Source organism: Molossus molossus, unplaced genomic scaffold (genome assembly GCF_014108415.1).
Source record: "Molossus molossus isolate mMolMol1 unplaced genomic scaffold, mMolMol1.p scaffold_m16_p_19, whole genome shotgun sequence".
NCBI classification, from domain to species: Eukaryota; Metazoa; Chordata; class Mammalia; order Chiroptera; family Molossidae; genus Molossus; species Molossus molossus.
Window position 1 is genome coordinate 28,863,724 of NW_023425354.1, and position 19,257 is coordinate 28,882,980.

The 19,257-nt window shown below is 39.7% G+C and overlaps 1 protein-coding gene and 1 long non-coding RNA gene across 4 annotated transcripts in view; one reads left to right on the forward strand and one right to left on the reverse strand.

Annotated features, from left to right (window-relative positions):
• Positions 1–19,257, reverse strand: part of FBXL20 (F-box and leucine rich repeat protein 20) — a 63,752-nt gene that overhangs the window by 39,848 nt on the left and 4,647 nt on the right. For all 3 annotated transcript variants that reach the window (XR_004960314.1, XM_036268236.1, XM_036268235.1), the window contains exons 2-3: positions 17,014–17,075; positions 1,113–1,167 (exon numbers count right to left, since the gene is read on the reverse strand). Coding sequence is in view for 2 of the 3 variants with exons in the window: in XM_036268236.1 (XP_036124129.1) it covers positions 1,113–1,167; positions 17,014–17,075 (117 nt within the window). In the remaining variant the exon portion in view is untranslated. The remainder of the gene's footprint in view (positions 1–1,112; positions 1,168–17,013; positions 17,076–19,257) is intronic.
• On the forward strand, positions 5,582–12,900 carry LOC118633951. The gene is made up of 3 exons (XR_004960315.1): positions 5,582–5,616; positions 12,449–12,518; positions 12,849–12,900. It is a non-coding gene; the product is annotated as an uncharacterized LOC118633951 (long non-coding RNA).

Consider the following 19,257-nt stretch of genomic DNA (forward strand, 5'->3'; position numbering starts at 1 on the left):
AGGAATGGCCCTGACCGGGAATTGAATTGGTGACCTCTTGGTGCATGGGTCCGATGCTCAACCACTGAACCACACCAGCTGGGCTTGTTTTCTTTTTCTTTTTTTAATGAGTGGTGTTGGTAATTTGAAGAAAAACCTGGGCCCACCTACAAAGATTGTACCATTGTCGTTTACAAAAAGATGATCATTTTAAGTACACATTCATTTTATTAGCTTAATTATTATATAACTGTATTACAATAGAGACTAGGAATGGTTCATAAAGCAATTTTCCACAACAGAGATCCTATTCTTTATATTTGTGGCAGCCAATAAGATTACATTTCACTGTTTTGTCATGGCAATGTCAACTGACAAAAATGGATAATTAAGTGTAACGTAGAAACTGACTTTGAGAATGGAATCTGGTTTGTTTTACAATTCTGAAAACATTCTAGCCCTGGCCGGTTTGGCTCAGAGGATAGAGCGTCGGCCCAGGGACTAAAGGGTCTCAGGCTTGGTTCCCGGTCAAGGGCATGTACCTAGGTTGCAGATTCAACCTCCAGACCTGGTTGGGGTTGTGCAGGAGGCAACCAATCGATGTGGCTCTCTCATATTGATGTTTCTGTCTCTCCCCATCCCTCCCTCCCACTCTATCTAAAAATTAATGAAAAAATATCCTCAGGTGAGATTAACAACAATGAAAAAACAAACAACAACAAAAATTCTATTACCTTTTCCAGAAAAAAAAAATACAGGGAGATAACATAAGAATTAGACCTTCAAGAGCCTTCCGTACACTAGTGTGCATAAAATGAACTAGGAAAACACAATGAAACACTATTTATTACAATTCTAAGTAGAGTCTAATCTTTTGATGTATATGTTTAATGCTTTTTCCTTGAAAATGTTTCTTCTGTTTGTATTATACAAGTAGTCAAGGATCCCAAAACATTACAGATGGTACATGTAGCAGAATTGTGGAATTACATGGATTTAGGTATGCCACGGGAGAAACATCTTCTCAAACATAACATAAACTAACATCTCAAGTACATAGTTCCCCTGCTACAGCAGCTGATGTTATCAGTGTCAGGAAAGGGTGCCCCTCTAATCATGTCAACCATTCTTACCCTGGAGACCTGAGCACAGCGACACAAGGTAACAACATCCAGAAAAGAAAATATCCTAAAAAGAGATAGAAACAACTTTATTATAAGATAAAGTAGAGCAATTTACAAAGATAATATAGAGGAGAAAGTAATCTTTTACTTGATAATGTATGTGTTAAGTACCATAATAGTTCAATTATATACATCAAAGAATGATAAAATATTTCTAACTGATACAATATTTTAAAAGTAAAGCAACACAATTTTCACACTTCTGGTTATGAAAATAAATAGGCTAGGGGAGGAATATCTTTACAAAGAATTTTAGTTATGAAGGAAAAAGGATAAAAAATATTGTAACACCTAAAAAATAGTAACTATAAAATATTAAGTCTATATATTTCATTCTAATTTAGGAAATTATAAAACTCATTTACACATCAATGTCAGAAAACACTGCCTAGAATTTTTCTCAGTCTTATAGTGGTTAAATCTTTATTTTGAAACATTATTATTTGAAATAATTTATTTGCCTAAAGCCTGATAACTCTTCACAATATAAACCACCTGGAAAAATAGGTCAGAGCATCCTGAGAATTAAGTGAATGGGTCACTTCTGCTTAAAGACCTCCTCATTCACGAATACCCTTAAAAGTCATTTTGATCTGAGTAAGAAGCTAAGCTCTCTGCAAGTACAGAAAGTACAATACAGCATGTACTTTAAAGACTTAAACAAAAGCTTCTGAGTTAGATTAAAAGAAAAAAAACTTTATTTTTTAGTGACTAGAGGCTAATTTCTTCACATTTTGAAACTTGGAATAAACGGAGTTAAAAATAACATCAGACGCCCTGGCCGGTTTTGCTCAGTGGTTAGAGCCTTGGCCTGCGGTCCGGAGAGACCCAGGTTCGGTTCCCACTAAGGGAACGTACCTTGGTTGCAGTTTGTCCCCGGCCCTGGTTGGGTTGTGTGGGTGGCAGCCACTCAATGTGTCCCTTTCACGTCGATGTTTCTCTCTCTCTCCCCTCCTCCCACTCTATCTGAACAAAAAAATGGAAAAATGTCCTCGGGTGAGGATAAAAAAAAAATTACATCAGACAAAGTTGTGTGCATTTAGTAAATATTTTCAGTTTTTAAAACATTTTTTATTTGGGCAAAATATACACAACATTTAACATTTTAACCATTTTAAGTGTACAGTTCAATGGTATTAAGGACATTCACATGGTGCAAAACCATTGTGATGGTGTACAAGTGTCACCATCACCCATCTCAATAACTTTTTCATCTTTAAAAAGTAAAATACTGAAATTCTGTACTCATTAAACAATAACTCCTCATTCCCCTTTCCCTAACTCCTGGCAATCACCATTTTTTCTCTATAAATTTGACTGCTCTAGGTACTTCGTATGAGTGGAACCATAGTATTTCACTTTTTCTGACTGGCTCATTTCATTTAGAATAATATATTCAAGTTTCATCCATGTTGTATCACTTGTCAGTATTTCCGACCTTTTTAATGATGAAAAATATTTCACTGTATATGGATACATTTTGTACATCTGTCCACAGATGAAAATACTGAATGCCTTTCTTGTTCCCTTGAAGATGCCTTGCTACCACCCTGATGGCAATAAAATATGCATCTTCTTCAATATTTACTACAAACTCCACTTTTTCATCTCCAAAAAGTACAGAACTGAAATTCGTATTCATTAAACAATTACACACACACACACACACACACACACACACACACACACACCCCTATCTGGTTACCTCAATTCCTAAAGCAATGAGTTTATCTAATACAACAAATACCCTTGCACTGGTGAAATACGGCTGCTGTCATCCAATATGTAGTGCCTTTATGTGGAGTTTCATAATTGAAAGATCGTGTTTCTGCCCAATCATCACTAATCCCTGAGCAATTTCTATAAATACAATATTACACATGGGAAGGGCACAGGTGAGGAGCTTTACAGGTAATGCTAGTTAGACTTCAGCAACCTTTCAACAGAAAGGTTCTCCACAAAGGAAAACACAATAGATGGACGTAAAACATCAGGCTAGAGATCAAATGCAGACCTAGAAGACTCTCTGAAGCGTACACCCCAACAACCATAATTCTATTCTTAGAATGTACTGACTGGGGTTCTAAATGTTAAGTTCCCAATGAGTTACCATTTCACCTGAATTTTGACATTAAAGTACATTAAAACAAGAGAGACAAGACAAATATAGTCACTGTGTTCCTTTATTCAAGTAGTAAGAGCTTGGTCTTTCCAGTTCTGATTTGGCTCCCTGATAAAATGGGTGTGATAAACATCGGTGCTTAAAACTCACTACTCCACAAGTAGTCTGTTTAAATACTTACTATTATTTAGTGACCTTTGACCTCTACTTACTCTATGCATTTGACAATAAAGATAATTATCTTTAAAAACCCAAATATGCTCTGCCTGGTTTGGCTCAGACATTAGAATGTCGGCCCTCGAACAGAAGGGGCTTGGGTTTGATAAAGGGCATGTGCCTGGGTTACAGATTCGATCCCTGGCCCCAGTCAGGGTAGTATGGGAGGCAACCAATTGATGTGTCTCTCTCATATTGATGTTTCTCTCTATATCTTTCCCTTCCTCTCTTAAACGTTATCTAAAAAAAAAAAAAAAATCAATGAAAAAATATCCTCAGGTGAGGATTAACAACAACAACAAATAAATATCAGAATTGATGGGCTCTGGCCAGTTTGGCTCAGCGGTTAGAGCGTTGGCGTCAGCCTGCGGTCCCGAGAGACCTGGATTCAGTTCCCACTAAGGGCATGTACCTCGGCTGTGGTTTGTCCCCGGCTCTGGTTGGGTTGTGCAGGTGGCAGCCACTCGATGTGTCCCTTTCATGTCCATGTGTCTGTCTCTCTCTCTCTCTCTCTCTCACACACACACTCTATCTGAACAAAAAATTGGAAAAATGTCCTCGGGTGAGGATTAAAAAAAAAGAATCGATGGGATAAGCTGCCAGGGTTTTAGCTAGTGTGATTGGGGGTGGGGGGGGATTTACTAACAATGAACATTTATTCTTCCAAATATAACAACATTAACTTAAATTTAAAATATCACTGTACCACCCAGCCGGCGTGGCTCAGTGGATTGAGTGTCATCCCATGGACCGAGAGGTCCTGGTTCGATTCCCAGTCAGGGCACATACCCAGGTAGCAGGCTCAATCCCCAGTGAGGGGCATGCAGGGGCAGCCAATCAAATGTTTCTATCTCTCTCTCTCCCTTTTTTTTTTTTACTTTAAGGATTTTAGAGAGGAAGGGGGAGGGAGAGGGATCGATTGGCTGCCTTCTGCACGCCCCTCACTGGGGATTTGGCCTGCATCCTGGGCATGTGCCCTGACTGGGAATCGAATTGACGACTTCTTGGTGCATGGGTTGATGCTCAACCACTGAACCACACCGGCGGGCATCTCTCTAAAAAAAAAAATCAATAAAACATATTTATTTATTTTATATATATATATCTTGCACTACCTATAAATATGCATTTGTAAGGTGAAATGATATTGACATCTCTATATAAGAGGTCAAAATAATAAACTACACTATACTTAGCACCTTCCTATTTTTCATCACCTTTAGGCTAGGTATTTTAGACCATGTTTACAATCATTCTTTACTTTTCTCCACAATTTAACCCTTTACATAATTCCTTCTGAGGATACCTATGTCCATAACCCAGAATGGTAAAAATCAAAGACATTAAGAAAACTGAGATGGAATGAAAGGTCTACTATTATCAAAGGATTTTGTTTGACTCCTTCAGTAAAAGTCCTCCACCATCTCAACAGATTGCTAAACAACTGCTCTAGCTTTCAGGTTTCTGAGACATCACGTGGAAGAATACAGGGTCTAATTATAAAGAAATCTATTGCTGCCCTGGCCGGTTTGGCTCAGCGGTTAGAGCGTCGGCCTGCGGTCCGGAGAGACCCGGGTTCGGTTCCCGCTAAGGGCATGTACCTCGGTTGCAGTTTGTCCCTGGCCCTGGTTGGTCGTGCGGGTGGCAGCCACTCAATGTGTCCCTGTCACATCGATGTTTCTCTCTCTCTCTCTCCCTCCTGCTCTATCTGAACAAAGAATGAAAAAGTGTCCTCGGGTGAGGATAAAAAAAAAAAGAAATCTATTGCTGTATAAAAATAGGAAGAAAAATCCAAATCCTTAATAATAAGTTCTTGGAGGAGAACATGAAGCTGGCTATTAAAATTAATACTGAAAATCTTCGAGGGAGGGGCTGCTGCTTCGCCCCAGAGCTCCTGGAAGGAGCAAGATGGCCACCGTCCCGTGTGGCTGCAACTCAGCAAAAACTCAGAGCGCCCTCCAAATCCCGGGTATCCCCATACAGTTCCAGTCCAATCCAATCCACTCTCCCTCTGCAGGAGCCCAAGCGCCAGGCCAGAGAAGCAGCAAAACCAGGGAGTGACACCAGACCCAGCTGCAATGACTAAGAGCCCCCTACCCTGACACTGACCAATTGGTGAGGACTACAACCCTGAAGAAACATACCTAGAAAACTGATGAATATTCTGCTGAAACCCTTCCCTGAGACCTCCCTTAAGATTCCTGCCTGCAAGAGAAGAGAAACACCTCAAGACAAAGGACCCAGCATTTTCCCTCTACCTCTGGGGGACAGCCCACACCACTCACTTTCCCCTCTTCTTTCACCTCAGGCATGCATCTCCTATATGCTAAGGGTCCTCAAAGAAGCCTGCAACCAGGGTAGCAAATGGGCAGTGGCATTTCGTTCCAGGCAAAACCCTTAACCTGTCCCCAAAGCCCCCTTTTCTCTGACCTCTTAGTGAGCCAAAGTGATCAGCCTAAGCTCTTTTCTCCAGCCATTTCTTGTTTCATTGGCCCCAGCTTTAATAAATGTCCTCTAAAAGTCAATAAAAAAAAATTAATACTGAGAGTAGACTTTGGGGATATGGTTATCCACACAATGTTCTGTAAAAAGTATTTATTCCCAATTTCCTTTGGCTTTACAGTCTTATATCAAATATCCCAAACTTACTTGAGCAATACCTCTTCATATAATCAAATGGGTAAAATTTATTCATATCAACTATTTTGAAGAATAATTTAACAGTATCCATTAAAATAAAAAAAATATATGTACTACATCCTGCAGAAGCAAAAGTATGAGTAAAGATGGTTTTCAGAATGTTCATGCCAGCATTCACTGAAACATGGAAAAGTAAGAATTGACCTTAATATACAGCAATAAAAAGTACTTAAATAAATTATGGCACATTTATCCAAATGGACGTTGTATTTAGCAGCCATTATTTTAAAAATGAGGTAGAGCTACATCAACTGACTTTAAAAATGTCAGATTATTATTATTATTTTTTTTTCATCCTCACCTGAGGACATTTTTCCATTTTTTGTACAGATAGAGTGGGAGGGAGAGAGAGGAAGAGAGAGAGAGAGAGAGAAACATTGACGTGAAGGGACACATCGAGTGGCTGCCACCCGCACGACCAACCAGGGCCGGGGACAAACTGCAACCGAGGTACATGCCCTTAGCGGGAACCGAACCCAGGTCTCTCTGGACCGCAGGCCGACGCTCTAACCGCTGAGCCAAACTGGCCAGGGCAAAAAATGTCAGATTATTAAATGACAGAAACAAAAACAAACTGTAGAGCAGTATTTTTATAATTCTTTTCAGTTTTGAAAAAAATATGTATACATGAACATATGCAGGTATTATATGCAGATATAAGACGATACACCTGTTAAAGTGATATGCTCATGAGTAATTAATATATTATTTGTTAAAGTAATTTTTTAAATGTTTTTATTGATTTTTTAGAGAGGAAGGGAGAGAGAAATAGAAACATTGATCGGCTGCCCCCTGCACACTCCTACTGGGGAATGAGCCTGCAACCCGGGCATGTGCCCTGACCGGAAATCAAACCCGGACCTCTCAGTCCATGGGATGACGCTCAATCCACTGAACCACACCGGCTGGGCTGTTAACATTTTTTTTCTCTGGTCAACATTTTTTTAAAGGTACTAAACAAAGATCTTTGACCACATAAAGTGTTAAAGCCTGCTATGAATTTATTTATTTTTTTCCTTTATTGATTTGTGGGGGGGGGGGGGAGGAACATCGATGAGAGAGAACATCAACTGGCTGCTTCCTGCATGCCCCCACTGGGGATCAGGCTTACAACCTGGGCATGTGCCCTGACTGGGAATCGAACCAGCAACCTCTTGGTGAATGGGTTGACCCTCAACGACTGAGCCTCACAGGCCAGATGAGTCTGCTGTGAATTTAGAGTTCTGATACTTGTCTACTGTCTGGCAGAAACTAGACTGTATTTTCAAAACTGTACACTTCTTAGTCCTCATGAAAGTCCATCAGTTTGAGGACTTTGTCATTAAAACTGTATGCTGGCCCTCGCCAGTGTTGCTCAGTGGTTAGAGTGTTGACCTGAGCACCAAAGGGTTGCAGGTTTGATTCTGGGTCAAGGGCACATACCTTGGTTGCATTTTTATTTACTGCAACTTATAATCAAATGTGAATAGTATGTGTCTAAAGAAAAAAAAAAGTAGCCCTGGTCAGTTTGGCTCAGTGGTTAGAGCGTTGGCCTGCGGTCCAGAGAGACCTTGGTTCGGTTCCCGCTAAGTGCACGTACTTCGGCTGCAGTTTGTCCCTGACCCTAGTTGGGTCGTGCGGGAGGCAGCCACTCGATGTGTGCCTTTCACATCGATGTTTCTCTCTCTCCTTCCCACTCTATCTGAACAAAAATCAAAATATGTCCTCGAGTGAGGTTTAAAAAAAAGAAAAAGAAAAAAAAGTATATAGAGCCTGAGAAATAACTGGCATGCAGCCCTGTCCAGTTTGGCTCAGCAGTAGGAGCGTTGGCCTGCGAACCAGAGAGGCCCAGGTTCGGTTCCCGCTAAGGGCACGTACCTCAGTTGCGGTTTGTCCCCAGTCCCAGTTGGGTGGCAACCACTCAATGTCTCTCTCATGTTGATGTCTCTCTCTCTGTGTCTTCCTCCCTCTCTCCCTCCCATTCTATTGCAAGATAAATGCAAAAATGCCCTCAGGTGAGGATAAAAAAAAAGAGAGAAAAAAAAAATAGTCTTGGCCAATTTGGCTCAGTGGCTAGAGCATAGACCCGCGGTCCAGAGAGCCAGATTCAGTTCCCGCTTGGGGCATGTACCTTGGTTGCAGTTTGTCCCTGGCCCTGTTTGGGTTATGTGGGTGGCAGCCACTCAATGTGTCCCTTTCACGTCGAAGTTTCTCTCTCTCTCTCTTCCTCTCTCTCCCTCTTCCTCTCTCTCCCTCCTACTCTATCTGAAAAATGAAAAAATGTCCTCGGTTGAGGATTAAAAAACAAAAAACTGGCATGCATCCTTGAGTAAAATGCACATTTCATCTTTCTGCTTATTTTTTGTTTCTTTGGATTTGTTCTGGATAACTGAGAAGGCCAGAAAACTAAATGCTGGATAAGAGCAAGATTGGTTTTCTGTTCTTTGACTTAGACATTTCTGCCAATCTGCACCTTAAAGTTGAGGGATGATCACTTTTGGTAATCTCGGAATCTGTCACATCATTTTATGGTCTATGGGTAAAAAATAGAACTAACAGTAATATACATAACATTTTTATAGTACTCACCATGTGCCAGGCACTCTTCTAAGCACTTTACACTTATCAACCCTTTTGATCCTTAGGATCAAAGAGGGAGGAACTGAAACCCTCAATTTAGTTAGAAAGTGACAGAATCCAGATGCTCAGATTCCAGAGTCTGTGTTCTTGACCATTTTTCCTTCAGAAGAAAGGAAAACACTCTTTTCTGAATGGAACCATGGAGGGTACAGAAGAAGGTTCCTGCTGTGCCAGAAACCCTTAAGAAAAAATGAAAGAAGTTTGCCCAAAAGATGCTTTGAAAGGCTAGAAGAAAGATTATGTATGAAAAACCCAAGCACTATCACAGGAATACTAAAGTTAGATGTACAGAACTGAGATTTGAATAACTACCATGGCAAGAAGAGCTAGCAACCTTTATATACCTATGGAACCCAAATTGGCATTTGTCATCAGGATCAGAGGTATCAATCAATGGTGTGAGCCCAAAGGTCTGAAAGGTGCTGCAGCTTCTTTGCCTTCGTCATATCCTTCAATGACCGCATTGTTTTTGTTTTGTTTTTGTTTTTTTTGGTACGTGCCCCTAGCGGGAACTGAACCCGGGACTCTCTGGTCCGCAGGCCAACACTCCAACCGCTGAGCCAAACCGGCCAGGGCCGTGTTGTTAAGCTCAACAAAGCTTCAATTAACACGCTGAGGACTGTGGAACCTTATATTGCATGGGGTATCCAAACCTGAAGTCAGTAAATGACCTGATCTATAAGTGTGGTTATGGCAAAATCAACAAAAAGAGAACTGCCCCGACAGATAACACACTGAATGCTCAATCTCTTAGTAAATATGACATCATCTACATAGAGTATCTGATTCATGAGATCTATACTGTTAGAAAATGCTTCAAGGAAGCAAGTAACTTCCTGTGGCCCTTCAAATTATCTTCTCCAAGAGGTGGAACGAATAAAAAGACTATCTATTTTGTAGAAGGTGGAGATTATCGGCAACAGGAAAAACAAAACAAGATCAAAAGGCTTATTAGAAAGATGAACCAAGGTATTACACCAAGGCATTACCATAGTTATTTTTGTAATCTGATTAGTTAATATACAGGGACAGCTTTAAAATGGAAAAAAAATAAATAAATAAAAGAAAGGAAAACACAAACACACCTATCTATCCTGAATTCTTGGTAATTAAATGGAATGAAAAGCTACAAAAAAATCATCAACATTGTAAGCTTCCTTAAATAAAATATGAGATAGCATGTATGCAGAAGAGCATAGCAGTCCTATCCTTAAAAAGACCCGCTTGTTGCCCTGGCCGGTTCGGCTCAGGGGTTAGAGCATTGGCCTACAGGCCAGAGAGACCTGGTTCAGTTCCTGCTGGGGGCGCGTACCTCGGTTGCAGTTTGTCCCCGGCCCTGGTTGGTCATGCGGGTGGTGGCCACTCGATGTGTCCCTTTCATGTCGATGTGTCTCTCTCTGTCTCTCTCTCCCTCCCTCCCACTCTATCTGAACAAAAAATGGAAATATGTCCTTGGGTGAGGATTAAAAAAAAAAAAGGCCTCCTTGTGCCCTGGCCGGCTTGGCTCAGCAGTTAGTGTCGGCCCATGGACTAAAGAGTCACAGGTTCGACTCCTGGTCAAGGGCACGTACCTCAGTTTCCGGTTAGATCCCCAGCCCTCGTTGGGGTTGTGTGAGAGGCAACCAATCGATGTGTCTCTCTCACACCAATGTCTCTCTCTCTCCCTTCCTCCTACTCAATCTAAAAAAAAATAAAAATCAATGGAAAAATATCCTCCAGTGAGGATTCAAAAAAGTAATAATGAGCATTTTAAAAAATGCCCGGCTGCTGTGGCTCAGTGGACTGAGTGTTGTCCCATGGACTGAGAAGTCCCACTTCAACTCCCAGTCAGCACACATGCCTGGGTTTCAGGCTCACAACCAGTGGGGGGGTGTAGGAGGCAGCTAATCGATATTTCTATCTCTCCCTTCATTTCTCTCTAAAAAAATGAAAACATAAACACAAACAAACAAACAAAATGGCCTACTTGTAATTTTGGCCCTTGGATGGCATCTGAGAACTTGGATTTTGGCAGAGGTCCCACTACTCCCTCAGTGAGCTTCTCTGGCAGACAACGCTTTACTTATGTTGTTACAACTTGTTGCTGGAGCAATTAAGTGCATTCTGTGTGACTCCACTGGGAAAGGACTCTGGGAAGCTTATGGCTGGTTTCCTCTCTTTTGCCCCCTGCACTTTTCCCTTTACCAACTTTGCTTTGTATCCTTTCACTGTAATAAATCAAAGCCATGAATATGAATATATGCTGAGTCCTGTGAGTCCTCCTAGTAAATTACCAAACCTAGGGGGTGTTCTTGGGGACCCCCAACACCTGATTATCTATTTCAGATGAAATAAATCCCAGCCAATGCATTCTTTCCATATAAGTTCAGAAAGTTCATCTTCTACCAACTTACACATACATATTATGTATTACATGATAATTATGCCCCAACACCATCAACAGTTGAAAAAAATAATGAAAAATATTTTAGATTCTTATAAGTAATAATAATCCTCATTCTGAAACTACATGTTGTTTTATACCTAAAAGGGCATGTGTGGGCTCAAGCAGTCTTATCCCTCTTGTTACTTTTATAGTTATCAATGTCATCTTCAGAAGAAATCTCTGAGGAACAAAGTCACTTTACAATAGCTCTTGGAAAATACACAAGACTCTTTGTCTTATAAACACTAACATTCATTTTTCAAGAGGTACTCCTAAATAAATGCATGTTACTCTGCTCTGAAAGAGAGTACTGTCAATCCTGCTGATTTCACATTATGCAAACAGTGGATTCCAGCTTGCTACCACATTAATAATAAACTTTGTTTTAAAAGAGAAGGAAGAGAATCAGTAAGTTAAAGTAAGTTCAAGTTAAGAGGAAACAAGAACACTTGCTTAATTCATTGGTAACTTGGCTGTGGCCTTGCATTTACAAGGAAACAGTATGGTCCTAAGAACACAACTGTCCTCTCAGTAGGTTAATATATGTTAGATTCAATGATGTAATATGTAGTTTAAAATATAACCAAACCAAATGTTGTATATTTATTAAGCTGTATTTTAACAGAACACTTACATAGTCTCAACACCTTGCCCCACAAGATATTTATCAATAACAAAAAATAAATAATTTCACAGTGGAGAAACAAAAAGACACTATCTTAAGTAAGTAATCCAAGTTAACATCACCAGTAATAAGTACACTGACTTATGTACCTCCTGTTATGACACATGGAGAAGAGCACAACACCATTTTTGTAATATACTTGCCAAAATGCATAACCTAAATTTAATTATAAGGAAACATCAGACAAAGCCAGATTAAGGGAGATTCTATTAAATAACAGTTCAAAGGAATCAAGATGAAGAAAAACAAAGAGTAAGAAACTGTCCCCGATTAAAGAAAACTAAGCAGGCATGGCAATTTAATGAAATGTCTAATCCTGGGACTAGATCCCAGGCCAGAGTAGAAGATATTACTGGGACAATTGAGAAAATTGAATAAGTCTGAAGATTAGTTAATAGTATTGTATCAATGTTAATTTCCTAATTTTGATAATTATATTACTTAATTTTATAAAACATTAATTCTTAGGGAGGGGTATTCTCAAAATTATTTGTACTATTTTTGAAACTTTTTCTAAGTAGGACACTATTTCAAAGTGAAGAGTTCAAATAAGAATATCTAGAAGATACCAAAAAAGCCGAATGAAAAGTAAGATTTTCTTCTATTCCTATCTTCCATTTACCCATTTTTCTTTCACAGGGGCACCTGCTGTTTCTAGTCATGCCCTATATACTTTAAAGAAAATTTAAACTTTAGGAAATATCACATTCAATGAATTTCAATAAATTATAAATATTCCAGATTGAATTTGTTAATATTTATATTGATCAATTATCTGTTTGGTATAATGTCAAAGATATCAAAAAAGTCTCTTTTGTATTTGTCTTTAATGGTTTAAATAAAATCTATGTTTCATATACTTAAATGTATTCATTAGCAGTATGTTTTATGGTATCTAATCATTTTCTTCCTTCTCAGGGTATCAATTTCACTCTGTCTCCAAATTTAGAAAAGGACTTGTTCCCTCAGTAAGTACACAATCAACTATTTGGAACTCATAGAAGTCATATCATCATGTGGTAGCTAGGTTCCCTGTTTAGGCTAGAAAGCAGCCGATTTAAAGTATAATGTACACAAGAATCAGTTCCAATATTAACACACATAAGTTAGAACCAAATTCTCATTCATAAAAATGTTACTATGGAAAAAATATCTCGTGTTCCAACTTGAGAAGTCAGGCACATGTCATACTTCTTCAATCTCCCTCCTTTTCCAACCTTTCAACTCATAGCTACTCTTTTCCACAACCCTAGAAAAAGAGCTAGATACCCCTTACTTTTTTTTCATCCTCACCCAAGGAAATTTTTCCATTTTTTTTGTTCAGATAGAGTGGGAGGGAGAGAGAGGAAGAGAGAGAAAGAGAAACATCAATGTGAAAGGGACACACCAAGAGGCTGCCTTCTACACTACCCAACCAGGGCTGGGGACAAACTGCAACCGAGGCACGTGCCCTCAGCAGGAACCAAATCCGGGTCTCTCTGGACCACAGGCCAATGCTCTAATCGCTGAGCCAAAACGGCTAGGGCAATACTCCTTACTTTTCTTGTCACTCAGAGTCACAAACCTTGGCTTCACATGGCTAAGCTAAGTGGCAAAGGTATTGCTAGCATAGAGTTTTATAACTCTGCACTGGCAACAATAACAACAACAACAAAAAACAAACAAAATCTCATAGATATAGAGAACAGATTGGTAGCTGTCAGTAGTGCATTACATATCTGTAAGTTGCTAACAGAGATCTTAAAAGTTATCACAAGAAAAAAATTGTAACTTTGTGGTGACGAAAATTAACTAGATTTGTTGTAGTGATCGTTTCTTAACATATACAGATACTGAATCATTATATTGTACACTTGAAACTAATATAATATAATGTGTTGATTATATCTCAAAAGAAAAGAAAAAGAGACAATAACTAAAGCTAGAAAGGGCAGAGGCAAGCAATGCTTCAGTCTAAAGAATTCAGAGCAGCCCAACTGGCGGCTCAGTGGTTGAGCATAGACCCATGCACCAAGAGGTCACCAGTTCAATTCCCAGTCAGGGCACATGCCCAGGTTGTGGGCCTAATCCCCAGTGGAAGTCATGCAGGAGGCGGCCAATTAATGTTCTCTCTCATCAATGTTTCTCTACTTCTCTCCCTCTCTCTAATAGCAATAAAATTAAAAAATAAAAATAAATAAAAAGAATTACAGAACATGTTTTCTATGTTACCCTCATCTCTTGCCCAGAATTTTTTTTTTCCTTTGTTGATTTTAGAGAGAGAGGAAGTGAGAGGGAGAGAGATGGAAACATTGATGAGAGAGAACATCAATTGGCCGCCTCTTGCATGCCCTCCACTGGGGATTTGGCCCACAACCTGGGCATGTGCCCTGACTGGGAATCAAACCAGTGACCTCTTGGTGCATGGGTCAATGTTCAACCACTGATCCACACTGGCTGGGCATTGCCTGGAGTTCTTTAATAGCCTTCTTATTGCTCTCCACTCCTATCCCCTAATCTGACAAACATATAGTACCGAGACTAATTCTTTAAAAATATAAACCGGATCATGTTACTCCCCTGTCAGATAAAGAGGGGACTTGGAGGCCATAGTAAGGAATTTGGATTTCATGGCAAAAACAGAAAAACATAAATCATACATTGTATGGCCAGTTACCAAAGAATCAGATAATTTCCCCAAATCTTAGTGAGCCTTAAGGTAATCTACAGTAGTACAAAATAATCCTGAGTATTCAAAATAATGACATAATAAAAAAACTAAAGTAGCTCTGACAGTATGGTTCAGTTAGCCGGTTGAGCATCATCACATGCACCTAGAGGGTGCAGGTTAGAATTCTGGTTGGGGCACGGGCCAGAGTTGCAGGCCCGGTCGCCCCCAGTAGGGGGCGTGAGGGAGGCAGACGATTGGTATTTCTCTTCCCTCTTCCTTCCTCTTTCTCTAAAATCAATAGAAAACATATTTTAAAAAACACTAAAGCATGTCTTAGTATATTCAGCTTATAATAACTGAAGAACAGCCCTGGCCAGTTTGGCTCAGCGGTTAGAGCATCAGCCTGTGGGCCAGAGTCCCAGGTTTGGTTCCCGCTAAAGGCACGTACCTCGGCTGCAGTTTGTCCCCGGCCCCAGTTAGGGTTGTGCGGGTGGCAACCAGTTAATATGTCTCTTTCACATTGATGTTTCTCTCTCTCTCTTTCTCCCTCTCCACCTGAAGATAAATGCATAAATGTCCTCGGGTGAGGATTAAAAAAAAATAACAGTGAAGAACATAATCTGCCTAAAAGTATTTCCCATTAAAATAGCTAAAATTTGGCCCTGGCCAGTTTGGTTCAGCAGTTAGAGCATCAGCCCATGGACCAAAAAGTCTCGGGTTTGATTCCTGGTCAAGGGCATGTATCTAGGTTACGGGTTCGATCCTGGGCCCCAGTTGGGGTCATTTGGGAGGCAACCAATCTATGTGTCTCTCTCACATTGATGTCTGTCTGTCTATCTCCCTCCCTCTCCCTCACATGTTCAGGATATATTCTCCAATGGACCCAGGCAGTCAAGGGTGTATTGCTGTTAATGTAAACTACAGCCAACCACCATGTACATATGCATTGCTTCCATAGAAAAAAACCCATTCCAAGTTCAATTCAGTTATTTTTTTCTTAGTATCTCCAGTGTGTAAGGTACTACATAAAGATTTATAGGATATAGTGTTTACAAGAGCCTTGCAATATAGTGGAGAATTTACAACATTCAAGTACTTAGGAATGCCAGGAATATTCTTCTTCTTTTCTTAAAATTATTTATTTTTTTATCCTCACCCGAGGACATTTTTCCATTTTTTGTTCAGATAGAGTGGGAGGGAGAGAAAGAAACAGAAAGAGAGAGACAGAAACATGGACGTGAAAGGGACACATCGAGTGGCTGCCACCCGCACGACCAACCAGGGCCAGGGACAAACTGCAACCGAGGTACGTGCCCTTAGCGGGAACCGAACCTGGATCTCTCTGGACCACAGGCTGTCGCTCTAACCACTGAGAAAACCAGTCAGTGCAGGAATAGTTTTCTTTACCAGCACTGGATCAGAGGTTATTTTCCACCCTAAAGAAGAGACTGGGCTGGTTATGGGCTACCTGAACTGCCACAACAGCTAAGAGCATGAAATAGATGCCTCGGAGCACAGTAATTTAACTTCTTACAATTGCAAAGGAGAATATACTTTTCTATACTTTTATATTTCATATAAGTGAACAAAGAACGGTGGGATTAAGTTCCCAAATAATGAGTACTGAAAATAACTCCCCCATGATGTTTCTTCCTAGGTGATTCCTAAGTCAATGTATGTAAATCAGGAGCTGTGTGTTTTATGTTATATGTGATCCCAAATGTAGTTTCTAAAGATTAAGAGCAAGCTTGCCCAGCCAGTGTGGCTCAGTGGATTGAGCACTGTTCCATGGACTGAGCCCGGTTCTATTCCTGGTCAGGGTGCATGCCTGGGTTTCGGCCTCAATACCCAGTGGATGGCATGCAGGAGGCAGCCGATAGATGTGTCTCTCTTACATCGATGTTTCTATATCTCTCTCCAAAAAGTCCATAAAAACATATTTTTTTAAAAGTAAGAATGGTAAAATCATAAGTGCAATATAGAACAAGAAAGAGTTTCATATAACTTTTGCCTTTTCATCTTTCAAATAAAGGGCTGTAACTCTTTAATATAGCCCCTCAGTATATGCAATATTTTGTTGCAAATATAAGTGGGGTGAGGGATAGATTAGAATCACTCTTCAAAAAAATCAGTACTGTACTAAAATAAAATATACTATTTCTTTTACATTATATACAAGAGTAGGGCAAAGTGAAAACAAGTAAACAAAATCATATATAGGAACAAATTAGGTAGGAGAAAATTTTCTAAATTAAATATTCAAAATCTTGACTTATATCTAGAAAATACAAAGTAAGAATATCTAACAAAAGAATCAATAAATTTACAAATTCAAATCATTTAGATGCTATAAATATATGAAAAACAGTCTACAAAATTTTACATAGATAAGTATGATATACACACAAACATAAACTTAGCATTCAGACTTACCTTAATAGGAGTTCTTTGGGAAGCTTTTTATTGATTACAGCTTCATCACTATTTGAGAACATCTGTAAAAACAAAATACAGTGTCAAATGTTACTTAACATTTTATTATGTTCAACTCAACAGTTTAGAGGTAATCCTCTTAGGAGAAAGGCAAATAAGTATATAGTGGGTATAAGCCAACCCATATTTTCAGAGACTCTTTAGGCTAAAAAACATCTTTGAGACAATTTGTTACCTGTCGTTAGAGAACATGAACTAGTAGCTGTCAGAAAGATAATACTGCCCTGGCCGGTTTAGCTCAGCGGTTAGAGCATCGGCCTGCGGTCTGGAGAGACCCAGGTTCGGTTCCCGCTAAGGGCATGTACCTCGGTTGCAGTTTGTCCCCGGCCCTGGTTGGTCGTGCGGGTGGCAGCCACTCAATGTGTCCCTTTCACGTCGATGTTTCTCTCTCTCTCTCTCTCTCTCTCTCTCTCTTCCTCTCTCTCCCTCCCACTCTATCTGTACAAAAAATAGAAAAAATGTCCTCGGGTGAGGATAAAAAAAAATTTAAAAAAAAGAAAAATAATACTATGTTCTAGGCACTGTTTTAAGTGTTTTTCATGTATTAATGTATTGAATCTTCCTATTATCCCTAATCTTCATTTCACATATAAGGAAACCAAAGTACAAAAGGTTTACTTGTGTAAAACCACATCATTACATAGTGACCACTTAAAAATGCCATTAAGGCCCTGGTCAGTTTTGCTCAGTGGTTAGAGCGTCAGTCCATGGACTAAAGGGTCGAGGGTTCAATTCCCAGTCAAGGGGATGTACCTGGGTTGCAGGTACGATCGCCCGCCCCTGTTGGGTCATGTAGGGCAACCAATTAATGAGTCTCTCTCACATCGATGTCTCCCCCCCATTCTTTCCAGAAAAAACACACAAAAGCAATAAAAAAAATATTCTCTGGTGAGGATTAACGAAAACAAATAAATAAAAATGCCATTAAGGAGCATTTCAGATCTTGCTCCCTGGCATATGTCACCAGTTTGGCTTAAATAAACTCTTGTAAAAATTTTTTTAAATTAAAAATTAAAATATCATGCGCCTGGCTGATGTGGCTCAGTGAATTAAGCGTTGTCCCAAGGACGGAGAGCTACTGGTTCAATTCCCAGTTAAGGCACATGCAGGGCACATGCCCAGGTTTCAGGCTTGATCCCCAGTAGGGGGCGTGCAGAAGGCAGTTATTGGATGTTTCTCACATCCACGTCTCTCTCTCTGCCTTCCACTCTCTCTAAAAAAATCAATGAAAACATTTACAAAAATTAAAAAGCCATTAAAGTAAGGTGATTCCCCAAATAAAACACACATTTACTTGTTCGAGGAGATGTTCAGAAACCTGGGATAGAGAACATTCTCTTCCATGTTTTATATATCATGCAGCAAACCGATAATACTTCCTAGCCACCACCAGATGCATTCATGATGCACACAAGTGATCACTTAACAAATTAATCAAAATTAAACAAAACCACTATTTCTTCCACAAAGGAAATCATGACTGTGAGCTTGTCTAGTAAGCTACATTAAAAAAACCCCACAAATATCTATGCCCAATAAAAAGCACAGTAAAACCCTGGCTCAACGGTTAGAACGTCAAGCCTGTGGACCAGAGAGTCCTGGGTTCGGTTTCCGCTAAGGGTGCGTAACTCAGTTGCGGTTCCTCCCCGCCCCTGTTGGGGTTGTCTGGGTGGCAACCAGTCAATGTATCCCTCTCACATCGATATTTTTCTCTCTCTCTCCCTCCCACTCTAGATTATCTAAAGATAAATGCAAAAATGTCCTCGAGTGAGGATTAAAAAAAAAAAAAAGCACAGAAAAAATGGCAAATACACATCATTAAATAATACAGAGATGTCTCTTGACTTCATGCAATGAACATTTCCTGAACACCCTGTGATCAGATGCTTTTCCAGGCAATGAGATACAAAGAAAAGAAGATATTATCTCTGTCCTTAAGGAGCTCTTGTTCTACATAAAGAACACAGAAATAGGCAAATATTTTACTGATTATTAGAGAAAAATGACAAAGTACAATGGAAGCAAAAGACAAAACAATTCAAACTATAGATGATATCTAAACTGGGTCTTAAAGAAGGCCAGACATTAACTAGGAAAAAACGAGGAGATAAGATATATATGTCATACATAAGGTCCTGGCATTTCATGATTCAAAGTAGAAGTAACTGAGGGGAAGTTGAAGGG